This window comes from Peromyscus eremicus, chromosome 1 (assembly GCF_949786415.1).
Source record: "Peromyscus eremicus chromosome 1, PerEre_H2_v1, whole genome shotgun sequence".
Lineage (NCBI taxonomy): Eukaryota > Metazoa > Chordata > Mammalia > Rodentia > Cricetidae > Peromyscus > Peromyscus eremicus.
The window spans coordinates 59619177-59640145 of NC_081416.1; the positions used below are offsets into that span (position 1 = coordinate 59619177).

The window sequence follows — 20969 nt, forward strand, 5'->3', positions numbered from 1 at the left end:
CCGAGATCATTTGGCCCCTGGCTCTGTAGCATTTCAGCTTCCACAACCAGGACATTCTAATGAGTCAGTCATCTACAGAATCTTCACCACAGGTAAACTTTAGTTCACATCTGCCAAGATCAAATTTCTATAGCAGGTCATGTGCACAGTACCAGGGGTTAGGGGTCAGGTGTATCTCTTGAGGGACATTTTCTTTGGGGGAAGCACCATAACCATGCTGGCTCCAGAGGCATGTGGGAAGGACCTTGGCCTCAGCCCCTGTCCAGGTTTTCCACAGAAGGCAGGGAACAAACCCTCCTCATATCTTATACCACCCTGCCCCCTCCTTCTCAGCCCCCGATATATAAAGGCATCTCCCTCCAAAACGTGCAGGATCTGAGTGAAGTGCTATCATGAAGGCACCCCAAAGCTGGGCACATGGGACAACCAGGCAGACCTGGGAATCATGGGAAAGTGGTGTGTAGAGAGCTGTTCCAAGTCAGATAGGCTGTGTCCTTCCTCCCTGGCTGGACACCTGCTTTCAGGAGGGCAGACGTAGGAGCCAAGGCATGATGAGGGTAGGGGCGTGCTGTGCCCTAGAGATTTGGGGAAATCACCAGAGAAACACAGGAGACCTATAGGAGACACAGATGAATATTGCACAGGCCAGTCCACTCAAGTCATTGCAGTGAAGGGTGGAGCTAAGGAGCTTGGCCTGGCCAGGTAGGTGGGTGGGTGGGAGAAAACCTGATCCCCGCCAGGGTAAGAGATGCTGTAGGCAGCCTCTTCGTTCTCTGTTTGCCAAGGTGGGAACTTGAAGGGAAAGAGCCTGGTGGGGTCCTGGCTCTGCCTCTGAGGCCAGGGGAGCCAGGAAAAGGCTCCCCTTCCTGTCCCCCTGTTCTTCCCATTGCCCTCTTCACCTGCTATCCTGCACAGACTTCCCTTCCTGATTTCCCTTTCTGCCTTCTGTCCCCATCTCCCATTCTAGCCTTCATCTCTGTCTTCCTTTCCTGGCCTCCCCTCCCTGAACTTCCCGGTCCACAGAGGTCCCTCCTTTTCTCTGCTTTGTCCTCCCAACCCCTTTGCATCTGAACTAGGTCACCTGCCTTCTTACCTACCTACTCAGGTGCAAACCAGGATGTCCTCAAACCTTGTCTGGGGCAGTCTAGGCTGTGGCTCCCTTGGGTTGGAAAACTGAATCTCTTACCTAGTGTTTGGGGTTTTCTAGGACATCCCCTGCAAAAGCCTCTGGAGAACCGTGACAGGCATATTGGAGTCCAGACGCCCGGAGTTCGGTAAGTGTGGGGAACAGAGGTAGGCAGGTGGGTTTGCTGTGCCCCTGTCCCCAGTGGGGAATGAGCCTGACTCTAATCACAGCTACTGTGAGGAAGGTGGTAGAGCCACGGCAGGTGGGGTCAGCCGGTGGACAGCCACCTCATGTCAGCTGGGATAAGTCTTCCTTGTCAAGTGGGGAAGAGGGTGGCTACTCTACTCTCTGGGTTCCATCATCTGTCTCATAGAGAAGCCACCATGCAAACTGCCCAGAGCTCCTGCCCTGGAAGCCCCCCAGATACTGATGATGGGTGGGAACCAGTCCTATGCCGGGGAGAGATCGACTTCGGAGGGTCTGGAAAGAAGCGAAGCAAGGTAGGGGCAGCATGCACCTGGGTGACATCCACCATGCCTGGAATCCCCAAGTCTTACTTCCTCCTCAAAGCCCTGGGGTCTGCTCACCCTGGGGCCACTCCTTATGATCTGAGTGCAGAGTCCCCGACCAGAGGGACAAAAGTTGAGAATTGCTTCCTGCCCTTGTGATAATGGGAACCTTGAGGCCCAGGACTCTTGCCTCACCCCCGACTCACGAAGGGAAGATACACTGCAATGGCCATACCACACAGAGGCCTTACCCCAAGAGGGGTCTAAGGCCTGCCCTCCTATGGCCTGCCCTGTCCCATGCCCAGACTCCTTCAAGAACTCCCTCCAATCTAACATTCACCATAGGCCCGGAATCCCCCACCCCAGTGCCGCCTACCTGTCCCTCGACCCTGAATCCACCTGCCCCCATCCTGCAGTTTGTGAAGGTGCCAAGCAGCGTGGCCCCCTCTATGCTCTTTGAACTCCTGCTCACCGAGTGGCACCTGCCAGCCCCCAACCTGGTGGTGTCCCTGGTGGGTGAGGAGCGGCCTTTTGCTATGAAGTCTTGGCTTCGGGACGTCCTGCGCAAGGGGCTGGTAAAAGCAGCTCAGAGCACAGGTAAGGCTTGTCCTGGGCTGGGCCTGCCTGGCCTGCTGCTGCCCTGCTTGCCGCTGGTGGGGGCGGGAAGGCATTCCTCGGTGACATTTCTCCTACTCAGCCACCTTTGGTGGTGGTGCCAAGGGAGGCCATGGGGGCAGGTCACGGGGATGTGGTGCAGGTGAACTTAAAGGCGGTCACAAGCTGCTCCGTGGTGTGCAGAAGCTGGTCCTCCCTGAGAGCTATCCACTCCACTCAGGCCATGGCCTCCCACTGGCATCAGTTCACCAAGGAGCACCTAGGGTGTGTCCCCGCACACCACCCTTGGGGAGCACCTGGCTACTGGTAGATGTCAGAATCAAATCCCTGGGCTTTATTTTGAAAACATGCGGGTTCAGGGAATGCTCTACTTTCATTTCTGCTGCGATAAATACCCTGACCATAATAAGCAACTCAGGGAAGAAAAGGATTTATCTGCCTTACAATTCCGTGTCACAGCTCATCACGTCAGAGACACGAAGGCAGAGAGTCGAGGCAGATAGTCACATCCCATCCACAGCCAAGAGCAGCGAGAATAAACACATCTTTACTTGTTCTCATCAAGCGTTCTCCTTTTATGCAATTCAGCACCTAGGGGATGGTGCCGCCCTCGATGTGTGGGGTCTTCCTACAAGACTTAACAACCAAGACAACCCACCACAGACACACCCACCACAGACTTACCCACTGGCCAAGATGACCTAGATTAAGATTCTCTTCCCAGGTGACTCTGGGTTGTGTCAACTTGATGGTTAACACCTGAGCAGCACAGGGGTCAGAGAGATGCTCAGCAATTAAGAGCATGTACTGCTCTTCCAGGAGACTGGAGCTCTGTTCCCAGCACCCATGTCAGGCAACTTGAAACTGCACGTAATTCTAGCTCCAGGGAGATTTAGCACCTCTGGTTTCCTCAGGCAACTTCACTCTTATGCACATACTGAATACACTTACACCATTTTAAAAAGATATATTTATTCTTGTATTTTATGTATACACCAGAAGAAGGAATCTGATCCTATTACAGATGGTTGTGAGCCACCACGTGGTTGCTGGGAGTTGAACTCGGGACCTCTGGAAGGGCAGTCAAGTGCTCTTAAACACTGAGCCATCTCTCCAGCCCCACTTACATCATTTAAAAAAATAAATTAAAACTAACCAGCACAGGCCGATGTCTCAGTAAAGAGCTGAGATTAGTCTCCAGCACCCATACAGAAAGTTGGGCATGGAGGCGTGTACTTGAAATCCTAACGCAAAGGGAAATAGACAAGAAAATCCCTTGCTTGCTGGCAGGCCAGACTTGCCAAATCAGCGAGTTCCAGGTCCATCAGAGACTATCGTACACAGACAAGTTGAACGGCACCTCTGGCCAGCACATGCACCTGTCCCCACACAGGTGTCCTGGACACACAAACATACACCCAGCAAGAGGTTTGGAGTTCTGAGCCTCTCACTGCAGAAGTGATAATAATAAAGGAACAATTTGCAGTCAGATGCAAGGGGGAACTTCGTCATGGAATCCTTTCCCAGAACAGGCTACAGGGCAGCATCTATGACAAATCCTGGGAAAGGTCACCATCTACCACATACACATCCTCCCGGAGCCTTAGTCTCCCCATCAGCTTCAAAGTGGTCCCTGTAGCTGGGCATGGTGGTGCATACTGTACTCCTAGTACATGGAACACTGAGGCAGGGGAGTTACTTCAAGTTACAGGCTAGACTACATTATAAAGACCCTGTCTGGGGGAAGGGAAAAAAAAGCATTTCCCATTACCTGATTCCCGGGTCTCTGACTGTAGATATGACTTAGGGGATGGAGTCTGGGCCAGCCAGCTGTGAGGACTCCAGAACCTTTCTCTCCCAACTCCCATAGGTGCCTGGATCCTGACGAGCGCCCTCCATGTAGGCCTGGCCCGCCATGTTGGGCAGGCTGTACGTGATCACTCTCTGGCTAGCACATCCACCAAGGTCCGTGTAGTGGCCATTGGAATGGCCTCTCTGGACCGTATCCTTCACCGTCAGCTTCTAGATGGTGTCCAGGTGAGTGACAGGTTCATGGGTCCATGGCTGCTAGGGCTCAGTAAGCTTGGGTAGGCAGAGGAAGCTATGGACAGGCTGAAGGACTATGTTACCTGCAGAGGCTCCGAAAGCATTGAGAGGTGGGGGACAAGGATAGGCTTCAGTGGGAAGAAAGACATTGTTTCCTCGGGGCTCAGCACTCCCCAGCAGGTGGCAGCATTACTCAGGAATAAGGGTGGCAACCTGCTGCATCCCTCTAGGGAGCTAGACTGATAGCACTCTGGGCCCAGCCTGGCTAGACGGCTGTCCTCAAGTCCTGCGAAACCCTGTCCAGGTGGCTTCTGCTCTCTGGTATTTGTTCACATCCCCCACTCTGTGGACTGTGTAAGGCATAACCAATAAGAAGCCCAGGAGGCCCCACTGAGGTGAAGTCTGGACCCCAGCCCAGAAGAGTCTAGAAGGTGGAGCTTGCACAGCCCTGGCCCCAGCTGTTTCCATGGTTCACTCATTCCAGGGAGGCCCCCCGGCCCAGCAGTCCAGCCTCCCTCTGCCTGAGGGGTGGGGACTCTGAGGCCTTGCTGAAGCCTTGCCCAGGGCTCCAGCATGGCGTGCTCAGCATAGCAAGGCCCAGCCAAAGCGGCTCCTGAGATGTCTCCACCTCCCCATGTCTTCCCAAATACTTGGCACAGGAGGATACCCCCATCCACTACCCTGCAGATGAGGGCAGCATCCAGGGACCACTCTGCCCGCTGGACAGCAATCTCTCCCACTTCATCCTGGTGGAGCCCAGCACCCACGGGAGTGGGGACGGGCTGGCAGAGCTACGGCTGAGCCTGGAGAAGCACATCTCTCAGCAGAGGACAGGCTATGGAGGTAAGGCTCTCTCCAGCTGCACAGAGCAGCATCTTGGGGGTGTGGACATGGTGATATGATACACACCAGCGAGAACTTCATGGAGAGTGGGAAAGGGACTTCCAGGAAGCACCCCCTCCCCCCGCCGCATGCCTGAGCATACAAGGCCTGGGAAGAAGAGCTGTTGGGGTGGGATGGGAGAGTGGCACAGCTGGGCAGTACGGCCCTGGCTAGGCAGCCACCTCCTGGCCAGATAGCAGGGCAGCTGCCACTGTTTTAATTGGCATTGTTCTGGCTGCAGACTCTGCTGGCCAATAAGCCTTCCAAGAGTCACAGTCCCCTCCACTGCCACCAGGGAGCAGAAATGCCTGAAGGAATGGGTACAACTGTGGCTAGTGAAGGGTGTAAAAGAGAGATGGACTGGGAAAATATTAGTTGACAAACAATATTTATAAACTACTATATCATTGCTTAGAGCGTGTGTGAATAATATATTAACAAAGGACCATGCAATTCTTTGGTGGAGCCAGTCCACGTTAACAGTGGACACAGACCTGTATCTGACACCACAAAGGTATCACATAGGACCCCAGCAGTGTGGGGCTGCTCCCAACAGCTACTGTCCCTTTATTGGCCCAGTGTGTCTCTTATGATGCAGAGCGACCCTGTCCTATGCTGGTAGAGTGGCTACCTAGCCAGAGCGTGGCTGCCCTTGGGATGTGGTGGGTGCTACAAGGCTTCATTTCTCTCAAGTTGCTTTGTACTTACTTGTCACATGCCAGCCCTGGACAGTACAGACATACAGTTAAAGTCTTGAGCCTATGGCTCAGTGATTTGGTACAATGTCTTGGTTCACCCTTGGTTTGAAAGAGAGAGGGGAAAAGAGCCACCATGGGCTGTGGATGTAGCTCAGTTAGTAGAGTGCTTGGCTGTTGCACACAAAGCTCTGGGTTCAATCCGCAGCATGGAATAAACCAGGCACTCTGGCACATGCCTATAATCCCAGCACTCTGGAGATGAAAGCAGAGGGACCATCCTAAACTACATTTCAAAATCAAGTCCAGACTGGGCTCCATCAGACCCTGTTGTTTTGTTTTTTGTTTTTTGTTTTTTGTTTTTTTTTAAAAAAAAAAGGAAGGAAGAGCCAGGTGGTGATGGTGCACACCTTTAATCCCAGCATTTGGAAAGCAGAGGTAGGGAAATCTCTGTGAGTTCAAGGCCAGACTGGTCTACAAGGCGAATTCCAGAACAGCCAGGACTGTTACACAAAGAAACCCTGTCTCAAAAAACAAAACAAAACAAAAAACAAGAAAAAAAAAAAAGAAGGAAGGAAGGAAGCGTTTTGGCAGGGTGTGTCAGAAACATGGTAGCTGGGGTGCGGGGGAAGGGGTCTGAAGTTGGGGGTGGTTGCCCCACCTAATGAGGAGGACCTGAGTTTCTCACTTTCTGAGCATCAAGTGGCCTCATGGCTGCTATGCCTACAGGCACCAGCAACATCCAGATACCTGTCCTTTGCCTGCTGGTCAACGGTGACCCCAGAACCTTGGAGGTAAGGGCAGAGCGGAAGAGGGGCCTGACTGGAGCCAGGGAGGATGTGGTGGTTTCCCAGGGTGATGTGGAGGACTGAGGCACTTCTTAAACATGCATCTGAATGTCACTCTGCCTCCCCAGAGGATCTCCAGGGCAGTGGAGCAGGCTGCCCCGTGGCTGATCCTGGCAGGTTCTGGAGGCATCGCTGATGTACTTGCTGCCCTGGTGAGCCAGCCGCATCTCCTGGTGCCCCAGGTGGCTGAGAAGCAGTTCAGAGAGAAATTCCCCGGCGAGTGTTTCTCTTGGGAAGCCATTGTGCACTGGACGGAGCTGGTGCGTGCTGCCGGGGGCTGCGATGGCCATCCGCTGCCTCTGTCCTCCTAGCAACCCCCGGGTGGGGATGTTCTTGAAAGCCCTGCCTATGCCCTCTCTTCCCATCCCATCTTGGAATTATCTGGGTCCTTGTGCCACAGTGAGACCAGGCAGGCAGCGAGCCTGTCAGGCTGTGGGTGCTCCTGAGCTAGGCTTGTGGGTCAGTGGGGACAGGGTGGCTCATCTGAGGACCCTTCTGGGCTCCATTCAGACCTCAAGGCTTCTTCCTGGTCTTAGCTACAGAACATTGCTGCGCACCCCCACCTACTCACTGTGTACAACTTCGAGCAGGAGGGTTCTGAGGACCTGGACACTGTCATCCTCAAGGCGCTTGTGAAAGGTGAGCCAAGTCGACCTGCCCTCAGAGGCAGCAGGATTCAGCAGTGTTCACAGGGGATGCCTGTCAGCCCTTCCCAGGGAGGAAAGATGACTCACAAATTCTTGAGGCCTTTCTATCAGGGGCTTAGAATCTAGCCTCAGGGCATTGTAACCAGCACTCATTCTGGAATGTTTCTTTTACCCCCTCCCAAAAAGCCTTAGCAACTTCACCTTGTCCCTAGGTCCAAAAAGGTACCTGCTTTTTGGCTATGGATGTGAGCTTTGGGGCCACTGTACATGAACGGAATTACAATGTATATTGTTTGTTCCCAGTTTTCCTCATGAAGCGCAATGTCCCACAGACCCATCCCCATGGCAGCCAGAGCCAGGAAGTCCTGACTTTCCAAGGCTGAGTTCTAACATTTACTGTGTAGATATACCATGAGTCTGTCCACTTGGACACTGAAGGAGATGTTGGATTTCAACCCAGGCTTGTCGGGGCAGTGGGGCTGGCCTAGAACACAGGCTGGAAGCTGGGAGAGGCAGTGTTGGGGAAAGGGTGGGGTATACCTGAGTAAGGTGCCATTCCAAGAGGACCTGGGGCACCTGGGGGTGAGGATGTGGCTCAGTTGGTACAATGTTTGAGCAGGGTGATGATAGCTCATGCCTTTAATCCCAGCACTTGGGAAGCAGAGGCAGGCAGATCGCTGTGAGTCCCAGGCCAGGCTGGTCTACAGAGTGAGGTCCAGGACAGCAAGGGATACATAGTGAAACCCTGTCTCAAAAAAAAAAAAAAAGTTTGCCTAGCATATACAAGGCCCTAGGTTCAATTTCAGCACCACATAAATCAGATGTGGTAGCTTACACTTGGTAGGCAGGAGGATCAGCAGTTCAAGGTCATCTTTGGCTATATAGCAAGTTCAAGGTCAGTCTGGTCTACAAAAGGGCAGCTCTGGATTTAGCCATTCCCCTTCACAAGACAGTGAGGCCCAGGGAGCCATATACAGGACCACATGTGGCTTTCAGTGAGTCACAGTCTCATGGAGGCAAAAGCCTGGTGCTCTTAATTCTGGGGTTTAGGGGTAACTGTGACCTCCAGTGAAAGTGTGCAGCCATCCCCAGGGAAGAAATGTGCCTGCATGGGAATGTACCACCCTGCCCCGCTCGTGGGCAAGGAAATGTTGGCCAAGGTGCTATATTACTGAGAATATGCTTCTGCCTCATGAGACTATATCTAGGGGCTTCTGGGCTGTTGTCCCTGAGGGTTTAGTCCTGTGCCTCTTGCTGCTGTTCAGAAGCAGCTGCCAACCCATCAAGTCCTTACAGAGTTCCGGTCCCTCCCCTCCATCTCTGTGGGACTCACTCCCGTCCACAGCCTGCAAGAGCCACAGCCAAGAGGCCCAAGACTACCTAGATGAGCTCAAGCTGGCTGTGGCCTGGGACCGTGTGGACATTGCCAAGAGCGAGATCTTCAGTGGAGATGTGGAATGGAAGGTGCCCCCCTACCCAGAACTGATTTGGGAACACCAGGCAGGGAATGCACTAAGGCCTGAGGACGTGGGCTCTCAGGGGTATCATCTGGGCCCTTTCTGCCCCAGCTGTTGCCCTGGGGAGATCAAAATGATGCTAGGGAACCCCCAAAGTCCAGCCTGGGGTGTGGGAGTCCTGACACTCTGTTAACTCATCGACCTTTCCTATCCCCAGCTCCTGAGGCCAGCATACTCTGCTGACCCATGCCTGCCCCAGCTTTAGGGTACAGGTTGGGGTGCCCAGGGGAGGATGTCCAGTTCCTCTTCCTCCCTCTTACTGTGCTGATCTCTTCCTCTACCGGGTGAATCTAGTCCTGCGATCTGGAAGAGGTGATGACTGATGCCCTAGTGAGCAACAAGCCTGACTTCGTGCGCCTCTTTGTGGACAGCGGTGCTGACATGGCCGAGTTCTTGACCTATGGGCGGCTGCAGCAGCTTTACCACTCTGTGTCCCCCAAGAGCCTCCTCTTTGAACTGCTACAGCGTAAGCATGAGGAGGGCCGGCTGACACTGGCTGGCTTGGGTGCCCAGCAGGCCCGGGAGCTGCCCGTTGGACTACCTGCTTTCTCACTCCATGAGGTCTCGCGTGTACTCAAGGATTTCCTGCATGATGCCTGCCGTGGCTTCTACCAGGATGGGCGCAGGTTGGAGGTGAGTAGAGCTAGGTTGGGCCAGGGTGTGCTGGGAAGGCTCAATGTTGATGCCCTGTTCTGCAGGAGAGGCGGCCCACAGGCCAGAAGTGGCTACCAGACCTCAATCGGAAGAGTGAGGACCCTTGGAGGGACCTATTCCTCTGGGCTGTGCTACAGAACCGTTATGAGATGGCCACATACTTCTGGGCCATGGTGAGCAGCCACTTCAGTCCACAGCTCCCTCGACATCCTAAGAAGCAGATTGGGGAATATTGGGACAGTTGGGCCACCTTCTAAGACCCTGTCTCTCCATCTTCCAGGGCCAGGAGGGTGTGGCTGCTGCTCTGGCTGCCTGCAAGATCATAAAGGAAATGTCTCACCTGGAGAAAGAAGCGGAGGTGGCCCGCACCATGCGTGAGGCCAAGTATGAACAGCTGGCCCTGGGTGAGTGACAGGTAGAAGGTCTCTGCTTCTGTTCCCCTATAGACAGGGGAGTGGCTGTCTATAGCAAGTGGCTCAGGGTGACCCCCATGGCCTCCTGTGTAGAGCAGAACTCAGGGCAGTTCCTCCTGAGGGTGGAGGTTAGTCAACAAGTCCTAACAGGGAGGTGGAGATGTTATACAGTACATGATAGTCATGTACTGGTCCCTACCACAGAGTGGAAGCCCTTTGTGTCAATTGAGGCCTTCACAGTACTAAGAGGGAAGGAGAAGGGCCAGAGAAGGTCAGAGGTTGGGAAGGGCCCTGGGGCCAGGCAGGGACTCTCAGTGGCCCTGTAGCATGGGAGGCCCGGCTGGACCCTAGAAAGTAGATGCAGAATGTATGCTGCAGAGGATGGGGACCCAGGAACCAGGCTTCAGCACCCCATCCTAGCAGCTGGCTTCGTGCACAGATCTTTTCTCTGAGTGCTACAGCAACAGTGAGGACCGTGCCTTTGCCCTGCTGGTGCGCAGGAACCACAGCTGGAGCAGGACCACTTGCTTGCACCTGGCCACTGAAGCTGATGCCAAGGCCTTCTTTGCCCATGATGGTGTGCAAGTGAGTGGCTGATCGGCCTAAGGATGGCTTGAGGATAAGAAGGGTCGGTGGGGCCCAGGTTACCCACCCAGGACACTGAGGTATCTTAGCTAATGTCCCAGTCTACAGCTTCCAGCCCATGCCCAAGCTACATAGGGGAGGGACCAGGAAGAGTGGCCGGGTTCCAGTTTCCTTCATCAGGGATGCTTTTCTAGCTTGGTTCTTAGATCCGGCAACACCTGTTCTCAGTTTGGTTGTCCTTAACCCCAATCCATAATTCTGTTCTTGAAAGGTTACAACAGGGCTGGGGATGTGGCTCATTTAATAGAGTGTACAGCATGCATGAAGCCCTGGGTTCAATCCCAGAACTGAATAAACCCGCTGTAGTGGTCCGTGACAGCAATCCCATCACTACGGAGGTGGAAACAGGAGGATCAGGAGTTCAAGGCCATCTTCAGCTATGTAGTTCATAGTTATCCTGAGTTATATGAGATTGCCCTAAGGAAAAAAGAAGGGAAGGAAGGCAGGCCGCAAACAGTCCAACACATGCTCCTGGAGAGTCTGACCTCCTGCCAGAGCACGTGCTCCAGGAGGGGGCTTGAGAGGGGTCTGGGAAGAGCATCTCAGGCACAGGGCCCTATGTGAGTGAAAGTGTGGTGATAGGCATTCAGAACATGTGACTTTATTCCAGGCATTCCTGACCAAGATCTGGTGGGGAGACATGGCCACAGGCACGCCCATCCTACGGCTGCTGGGTGCCTTCACCTGCCCGGCGCTCATCTATACCAACCTCATCACCTTCAGGTCGGTTTATGCTGGTACCAAAATCTCTCACTGTTCCCACTTCTCATAGCTCAATGTCCAGGTGACTATGTGAGTCCTCCTTCTTCTCGGTGGGCCTAGTACTTCCTTCTCTGTGTGCTTCGGATATCCTTCCCTGTGTTGCAGTGAGGATGTCCCACAGAGGATGGACCTGGAAGATCTGCAGGAACTGGACAGCTTGGATGTGGAAAAGAGCTTCCTGTGCAACCAGGGTGGCCAGTAAGAGGTGGCAGGGTGGTGAAATGGATAGAGGGGGCCAGGAAGGATGGAGTGAGGAAAGATAGAAGGAGCAAGGAAAGTGGGGAAGACAGAATGGGCCCAGAAAGACAGAGGGTAGGAAAAATGGAGGGAACTATAGAAGGGACAGACTGGGGTCCAGAATGATAGAGAAGGCTGGGGAGCATGAAGTTTAAGAAGAATGGAGGAGGCTGGGAAGGATGAAGGGAGTAAGGACTACCACTCAGCAGTGGCCAGTGGCTAGACACAGGTAGACAGAGGCAGGCTCCCATGGGGGTACCGTGGTTAGGTGCCTCTTCATCATGGTGACCTCCTCCACACCCACACAGATTGGAGAAGCTGACAGAGACACCAAGGGCTCCAGGCGATCTAGGCCCACAGGCTGCCTTCCTGCTCACACGGTGGAGGAAGTTCTGGGGAGCTCCTGTGACTGTGTTCCTGGGGAATGTGGTCATGTACTTTGCATTCCTCTTCCTGTTCACCTATGTCCTGCTGGTAGACTTCAGGCCACCTCCCCAGGGGCCATCTGGGTCTGAGGTTACCCTCTATTTCTGGGTGTTCACACTGGTGCTGGAGGAAATCCGACAGGTCAGTGGACAGCATGGCCTACTCCTGGGCTCTGCAACTCAGGCTATGTTAGATGTAGCTCCAGGTGGGGCCTGCTCTGGGGGGCTAAGACTTTTCATCTATAGAACAAGACCACTGTGTGGCCTTCTTGTCAACCCAGTCTACTGCATCATGGTCCTGGTCACAGACTGAGCCCCAATCCCAGCTCCAGACCAAGCCCTTATCTTGATCAGAATAAGCCCTGATCCTCGTCACAGAGTCTTGATGTTGGTCACAGTCAGAGCCCTGATCATGATCACAAACAGAGCTGATTTCAGCTCCATCCTGAGCCCTGAGCCCTGTTCCAGCTTGGTCATGATCATGATTCCCTAGTCAGAGTCTGAATCCTGAGTTTTAGTCACAGACAGTCCTGACTCCAAGTTCAGCTTGACCTCACTTTTTGTCCCAGACTTAGCCCTGAAATTTCTTCAACTGATGCTCCCAGTCCTAGCCATACACTGGGTACTAGTCACCAATTAGTTCTAATCAGCTTGACAAACTGAGCCCTGATACATGCAGATTCTACCCTGGTCTCAGCAAGGTGGACCTGGCTGCTGTAACCAGACTTCCTCCCTCTGTCAGGGCTTCTTTACAGATGAGGACACACACCTGGTGAAGAAGTTCACTCTGTATGTGGAAGACAACTGGAACAAGTGTGACATGGTGGCCATCTTCCTGTTCATTGTTGGTGTCACCTGTAGGTCTGTAGCCTCAGACGGGCTGGTGGGCAGGCCCTAGGGGACCCACTCAGCTCTCTGAAATCCTAGTATGGTCCTGGAACCTGCCTTTTGGCCATTTAGCCAGCACACTGTGTCTTGGGGAAAGCCTCTGGCCCTCTGTGGGTACCAACAGCCCTACCTAGCCTTTGTCTCTCTCCAGGATGCTGCCCTCAGTGTTTGAGGCTGGCCGCACTGTTCTAGCCATTGATTTCATGGTGTTCACACTTCGGCTCATCCACATCTTTGCCATTCACAAGCAGTTGGGTCCTAAGATCATCATTGTAGAGCGGATGGTGGGTCTGTGGGACCCTGACCCTTGAGGGGGGGGTGAGGCACTGGGCCCCCAGCCTTGGATAGATGGGGCATCTTGACCCAGTGGATGGTGAGTCCTCGGGACCCTAAACCTATTGAGGGTGAGTTCCCTGGGACCCCAGTTCTGGATAGCCGAGGAGCCCCAAAGAACACTGACTCGAGTGGTAAGGGCCCTGGACTTTAACTCTGAATGAGAGTGAGCTACCACTGTGTCCAACTAAAGGGATGACTCCTATACCTCCAGGCTTGGGTAGATAGGACCCTAGCCCTGGGTGGACGTGAATGCCCCCGGAACCCTAACTTATGTTAGAGGTGAGCCCCCTCGGACCTTGAACTTGAGTGATGAGCCCTATGATATCCCAACCCTGGTTAGTGGTGAGAATCCTGGGACCTCCAACCCTGGATGGGGGTAAGTACTGAAATCCCAACCAAGGAGGTGGTGAGAACCTGACACCCTAATCCTTGGCTGAGGTGGGAACCCAGGAACTCCAGCCCTAGGTGAGGGTAAGCTCTCTGGACTCCCACATGGAGGAAAATGAGCCCCTCTGACGACTCCTTGAGGTGAGTTCCCATCCAGTCCATCTGTGACTGTGACCCCCATCTCCCTGCAGATGAAGGATGTCTTCTTCTTCCTCTTTTTCCTGAGCGTGTGGCTTGTGGCCTACGGTGTGACGACTCAGGCCCTGCTGCACCCCCACGACAGCCGTCTGGAGTGGATTTTCCGCCGTGTGCTCTACCGGCCTTACCTGCAGATCTTTGGGCAAATCCCTCTGGACGAGATTGATGGTTTGTGTTGAGCCAGGAAGGTGGGCTGGTGGGCTGGTGGGCTCCAGGATATGTAGTCTCACTTCTGTGTCACCAGGGCCCTGGCTGGAAATGCCTGAGACAATGACATCCTAAGTCTAGGCCACAGGCTGGGATCCAGAAGCAGGGCAAGACACAACTGGCCATGGAGCCCCCATCTTTTCCCGTACTGGGAAGTAGGCAATAGAGATCCCAAATAGCCAGAGCTGGATTTCTGTCTGAGGGGGTCTAGGGCTGGGCTGGGCCTTGTAGACAGGGGTCTTGGGAGGGGCAGAGGATGGGCAGACACTACGATCACAGCATGAAGACCCCAGGCCACCCTGGCCATTCCACATTGCTTCACCTGACTGTAGTTTCCCTGTGATCTATCTGCTCACCATTTCCAGCTGAACCTTGCTTTCATTAGGGATCCATCCAACTTGTGTGTGTTGCCTGTTGGTGTCAATGGTGTGTGGCTTGTCTGTAATCATGGGTGTCCCCTCAAGCTAGGCCCTGCACCTGGCTAGGGCTGATGGAGATCCTAGGGTGCAGCTGGGTACTTACAGCAGGGGGCCTGTGGGTGGTGGAGGAATGAAAAACCTGGAGCCAGAATGGGGACCTGTGAAAACCTAAGATGGCTAAGATTGGGCAAACAGAGGGATCGGCACATTAGACAGACAAAGAGCCTAGAGAGTGGGGCTCAGAACAGCAGCTCCACATGGCACTATGAACATGCACAGGCTTAGAGATGGGTGCAGATTGAGGCATAAGGGTCAGTGCTCATGCTAGTGTCAAGGGATTTAGGGTTATCCAACCATGCAGTTTGGATAGTCAGTAGAGACCTGACCCTAGCCATCCTGGGGGAGGCCATTAATGAGGCTAGGTCAGCAATCATGACGCTTGATGAATATTTGTCAATAGAGGACAGTAAGACTGGAGCAAGCCCAGGCCTCCAGGAACAGAAGGGCTGCAAATTAACTTCTAATTGGGGTGTTTCCAAGCCATACCCTGGACTGTTTTCTTCTCCCCACCCCAGTGCCTTTGGTGTTTGCTCAACCTGAGACATCACTTTTCTAGGCCATTAGCTTAAGCAGATATTGCCTGCCTCTTCCCTCCCCCTCACCATATGGCCTCATGGCCCCAATCCCTGGGGACAGGAAGAGGAAGTTGAGTGCCTCAGCCAGAGCAGCTCTGGGGTCTCAGTTCCCTAGTAGCTGTAACTCTGGTCTCTCTTCCACAGGCATTGGGGAAGAGGCTCAGGCCACTGGCAGCCTAGAAGGGCAGTGGGATAGAAAGTCCTCAGTCTAGGCATGGAGGCCACTGCAGGGTCAGCAGAACCACTGTGGATGTGGCAGGCATAGTGAGTCATGGAACAGTCTTGCCAACCCCCTCACTAGGTTCTCTAGAGCCCTTCCCCACACACTGTGTCTACTATGCTAAGAGCGGACTGGTACTCTCTAACATGCCTGTGCTCAGAGGAAACCTAAGGCCTGGGTAATTCTGGTCCAGTTTTTGGAGTAAAGAGACATGGAAGTCCTTCTCTTTACTTCCTTTCCCTTCCCTTCTCTTCTTCCCTTCCCTTCCCTTCCACTCCCTCCACACCACACTTGCCCCTCCTTCCACCAAGCTCTGGGCTCCAGGGCCAAATTTGCATTCAACTAGGCCTTGTGGGCCTTCTCAGACCTCAGGCAGGTGTAGATTTACGGCTTCCCAAAGGAGGGCTTGGCCACCCATCTGGGGCACCAAGAGGAGGGAAGAGAGTGGGGGACAGCATTAGGAGCAGATTCATAGGCTGGGTATGGTGGTGGCTGCTAATGCAGCCTTGGACGGGACAAGATGGGATCTGGCACTCTCAGATGCCTGCATGCACCCCTCAATACAATACAACACTCCATACAATACTCACCCATGGGCTGACCGATCAGAATAACTCACTGGGGCAGCAAGGCAGGAATTTGTCCTAGAAAGGGAGACAGGGTCAGAGAAACACCACTACACACAGGTAGACCTTGAAAGTCCAATATACCAAAAATGCACCTCCAAGCAGCCTCCCTGGAGTATCACTTGTAACACAGAGATCTGGAAGAACAGGAATAGGAAACATACACATGCACACATGTTCACACCTACTTACACGACAGTTGTACCCCAGCACACAGCCTGGAGAAGACAGGGATGGAATCAGGAGTCAGGATGGCAACCTCAGCCTGTGCTGCCCAGCAGGCTTGGCCAGGTGTGGCCAGGGTGGGGACCTGCAGGGGAGAAGCATAAATGAAGGGGCTGACGGCTCAAAGGGGCTAGTGTTGTGGCCCAGAGCCCTTGAGGGGATGCCCAGGGCCTTGGAAACTCCCAGAGTGGGCAGAGATGTCTGGAAGTCAGCAGCCTCATTCTCACCTGGGAGCCCAGGGTGGGAAAGGCATGGGCAGTAAGCCTTTCTGGTGGAGTTGAAGGATTATTCCATGCAATGGCAGACAGAAGTGGGTTCCAGGACTCTTTTGCCCTCACTTCCATTCCTCACACGGATGGTCTTGGCTTGCCTCCATGGCCCTGGACTTTTCCTGGAATCCCAGCAGAGAGGGCAGATGATAAGGAATCCACCTGCTGGCTTCCACAATGGAACTTTTGGTACTTTGTAGTTCACACGACCAGCCCTATGTGAACCAGGCCCCTGGCTGCCTAGCCAGACTTGCAGCCTGATGGCCTCAGCTTGGAACCACACTCCCAGTCTGAAGATGTCTGCTTGCCTTGCAGAGGCCCGTGTGAACTGTTCCCTTCACCCTCTACTGCTGGAAAGCTCGGCTGCCTGCCCCAATCTCTATGCCAACTGGGTGGTCATTCTCCTGCTGGTCACCTTCCTGCTGGTCACTAATGTGCTGCTTATGAACCTGCTGATCGCCATGTTCAGGTACCCTCCTCCTCTCCTGGCCTCCTGCCCTCACTACATCCACGCTCCCTCCTCTCAGTCGGGCTGCTTTCAGGGTGCTGGCAGAGATAGGACCTGTGTCCCTAGTAGAAGGACCTAGTCCCTTTCACTGCTGTGTCCATTGGGCTGGCTCTGCAGTAGGGAGCCAACACCCCAGGTCTCAGGCTCAGGTTTAGCTAATGTCTATCCTGCTAGGAAGGAGGGTGAGCCTACAGTGCTGGGGGCTCAGGACTGTGTAAAAACCTGCAGTGAGTGTGCCTCCACTGCAGAACACCTGAGTCTGTGACTGAGGGCTGCTGGGTCCCTGTCTTGGTCTCTTTTCCATTGCTGTGATAAAACTGCCTGAAAGCACCTTAGGGGAAGACACGGTTTATTTCATCTTACATGTCCAGATCACAGTCCATCCCTGAGGGAAGTTGGGGCAGGAGTTCAAAGCAGGAATCACAGAGGAATGCTGTTTTCTAGCTCACTCAGGCTCATGTTTAGCTAGACACAGCCCTAGACCTCTTGCACAAGGAATGGTGTGGCCCACAATGGGTTGGGCCCTCCTCCTCCATCAATTAATAGTCAATATAATCCCCCGCCCCAGGCATGCTTACGGGACAATTTGATCTTGGCAGTCCCTCAATTGTGGTTCTCAGGTGACTGTAGACTGTCAAGGTGTCGGTTAAGGCTAACTATGTTAGCCTCCATCTCTGAAAGGGGTCCTAGGACAGGCCAGCTGCCTCCTGGATGCAATGGAGGATGGCATATAGGGTGTGGGAGGCGAAGGGGTGAGAGAAGGGAAATGGGATACAGGATGGGGTGGCATCTGGCATGGGAGGTGGTGCCGGGTTGAGGTAGAATACTTCTACGAGCGGGGAGAGCAGCTTATGAGGCAAGGGTTTGGCCATGTATCCTGTAGCTACACATTCCAAGTGGTCCAGGGCAATGCCGACATGTTCTGGAAGTTTCAGCGCTACCACCTCATCGTTGAATACCACGGGCGACCGGCCCTGGCCCCGCCCTTCATCCTGCTCAGCCACCTGAGTCTGGTGCTCAAGAGGGTCTTCAGGAAAGAAGCCCAGCACAAGCGTCAGCACCTGGGTGAGGCCACAGGCTGGATGCCCCTGCTCCCAAGGGTCCTAGCTGCCAGAGAAGACTCACAGAAGGGACTGGGGTTTCTCATCTAGGCTCTGTCCAGGCTAGCCACAGCCCCAGGCCCGTACTAGACAGCCACAGGGCCATCCTGTCTCCTTGTAGGCCCATGGGGCTTATTTCTGCCATCTGCATTATGCCCTGCCTGGAGGCATCTGCCCCAGTCCCTTGCCACAGCCTGGGCCTGGGCTCTGCCCTAGGGGCCCACACAAGGCTTGCTGCTGTCTCCCACCTTGCCAGAAAGAGACTTGCCTGACCCCTTGGACCAGAAGATCATCACCTGGGAAACAGTGCAGAAGGAGAACTTCATGAGTGCCATGGAGAAACGGAGAAGGGACAGCGAGGGGGAGGTGCTGAGGAAAACAGCACACAGGTGGGGCAGCCTGTGGGACCCCAGGCGGTGGGCATAGGGGGCTCAGGCTGGCAGGTGCCATCATTCCCGTTCATGGGCTGTCTAGAGATGTAGAAAGTGCCCTGCCTGGAGGCAGGTGGACTCAGATGCAGTGGGGCTGGGTTGACCTTAGTCAGCTGGGTGTTATGAGGGGAAATAAGTCTGGGAGGGGCTCCCCAGTGCAAGCATGTGGAGGTGGGGAAATATCTAGCTTTTTCAGTAATGGGTGGGGTTTGCTGAACTACCTTAAGGCTGGGTGAGACGCTTTAGTGTCAGTAATAGGACCTCTGAGCTGGGGAAACATGGCTGGGTCACAAGACCCAGTACTCCACCCTCTTGCTCTAGGGGGAGGGTGCGTGTGTGCGTGTGTGTGCATGTGTGTGTGTGTGTTTGTGTGTGTGTGTGTGTGTGTGTGTGCGTGTGTGTAGGGGGTGGGAATGTAAGCCTATAATTAGGCATCTTTCTGCAATGGGACTCTCTCTTCATCCTCTCTCCAGTCTGAAGATCCACCCCCCAGTTGCTGGGTGTGGAGGGGCTGTTCCTTAACGCTTATGGGGACTACCTACTTTTTCCTCCTCTTGCTAGGTGGTCTATCCAAAGCAGGGACAGGACCTCAATCTCCGGGAGGGTACAGTAGTGTTCCACATCCATAGACAGGCCCCAGATCAAGATTGGAAGGAGAGTAGAGCAAGAAGAGGCCACAGCTGACTGAGGCCCTGAGAAAGCAGTTAGGGCAGGCAGGCAGGCTGGCTCCCCCTTGTGGCCTGTCATGGAGGTGCGCAGTTAGGGCAGGCAGGCAGGCTGGCTCCCCCTTGTGGCCTGTCATGGAGGTGCCACGTCTGTGGCCGGCTCTGCTTTCCACAGAGTGGACTTGATTGCCAAATACATCACCGGACTGAGAGAGCAAGAAAAGAGGATCCAGTGTCTGGAATCACAGGCAAGCCAGCAACCCACTGTCCATTCTTCTTCCTGAGGTGGAACCATCCTTCTGGTTCTATGGGAACTACCACAGCCCTATACTAGCATCCTGATGGGCAGCACTAGGGCCTGGACAGAGCAGAGGGGAGACCTCAGGGCCAAAGCATATGTTGGCCTATGCTTGTCCGTGCCCCAAGCCACTTTAGAGACCCATTGTTCTTCTAGAACTGGCCCAACAAAACCCAGGTTCACCACCACATCCTGTCACCATCCCACGGGGGAACCTGGTCCAGAGGAGTTCTGGGGCAGCACTAGCCCTGGCAGGAGGGGAGACATACGGGAGGGACCCTGTGCCAAAGTCTAGCACCTCCCTTGGCTCCTTCCAGGCCAACTACTGTATGCTCCTCCTGTCCTCCGTGGCTGACACAGTGGCTCCAGGTGGCACCCACTCAAGTAAGTGCTGTTCAGGCCGTGGGAATGAGGGGGGCATGGGCTCCTCCTAATTCACTGGATTAGGGCAAGAGCAAAGCTGTAGGCTGTGTGCGCATCAGGTCCAGCCTTTCCCATCTGTGCTGGAGGTTCCTGCTGCCCTTGGCAGGCCACTGCTCCTGGGCACACAGGTGCCTAGCAGGTCCTCCTGCACAGAGGCCTTAGCACTTTCCATGTCCTTCCCTGCCCCAGCTGGGGCTCCAGAGCTGAGGGTCCTTTCTCCTTCCTTGCTCTCAGGCTCCCAGAACTGTGGTCGCAGGAGTCAGCCAGCCTCTAGTAGGGACAGGGAGTACCCAGAGGCTGGCTTGCCACCCTCAGACACCTGACATGGAGGGACCACCTGTCCTAGAGCCCCAGACCTTGCCATCTTGGGCTTCTGCGACACATCAACCTTCCCCTACTCCCGGCAACCCCCAGAAATGGTCTTCTAGGCCTTGCCACAGACCACTTCTTGGACATCCCTTCCAGTGAAAATGAAACTCATGTCTCTTGGCACCTATCTGGGAGCCCCAGTGGTGTCTTCTCCAGCAGGGAAGTTCTTTCAGTCCTACCTAGAGCTCTCACCGGCTTGGACTGCACAGCAGGAACTCGCCAAGTCCTACACAGGATACCATCTGCCTAGGCTGAGCTACTTGGGTCTAGGCCCCCATCCTACCCTGAGTTCCTAAGAAACACTAGTTCCTCTTAAACACTAGTGGTTTCTTTCTGCCCTCAAAGATCCACTCTTTATCAGCTGACCAGCTTCTAGAGGGCTGATAACCATCAGTTCCCCCCGACTTCTGCCCCCACAGCATTATCTGTGTAACCATTGACAGTAACCCCAAGATACCGTTCAAAGGTACCCAATGCTACTAAACCCTGTAGGCCATTTCGACTCCGCTGCACTGGACCACAGGGATGGCTGAACATGCATGGCAAACACCTGGGGAGCATGGAGTTACCTGACCTGTTGAATGACATCTCGGTTGCTTCCATTGCTCCTCAAATTATGACCATCCAGGCTGATCCCTCCATTTTGGGGGACACTCAAGCCCTGGAATAGGGACTAGAGAGCTAAGGACAGACCTGGTACTTAGCAGGCCAGGCTAGCTAGCTTGGTCCAAGACCCTGGCCTCC

The 20969-nt window shown here is 54.2% G+C and overlaps 1 protein-coding gene across 1 annotated transcript; it reads left to right on the top strand.

Moving 5' to 3' along the window:
* Window positions 1-1509: 1509 nt before the first annotated feature.
* On the top strand, window positions 1510-20255 carry Trpm5 (transient receptor potential cation channel subfamily M member 5). Its single transcript, XM_059249659.1, has 24 exons — window positions 1510-1626; window positions 2052-2232; window positions 4121-4287; window positions 4956-5139; window positions 6603-6667; window positions 6790-6981; window positions 7258-7360; window positions 8714-8832; window positions 9180-9518; window positions 9584-9712; window positions 9820-9943; window positions 10392-10537; window positions 11208-11320; window positions 11465-11557; window positions 11905-12163; window positions 12764-12882; window positions 13061-13193; window positions 13824-13998; window positions 16747-16900; window positions 17823-18004; window positions 18296-18428; window positions 19311-19383; window positions 19751-19817; window positions 20091-20255. Exons 1-24 carry the CDS (start codon window positions 1510-1512, stop codon window positions 20177-20179), a joined length of 3456 nt encoding a protein of 1151 aa, XP_059105642.1. The 3' UTR covers window positions 20180-20255.
* The last annotated feature ends 714 nt before the right edge of the window (window positions 20256-20969 follow it).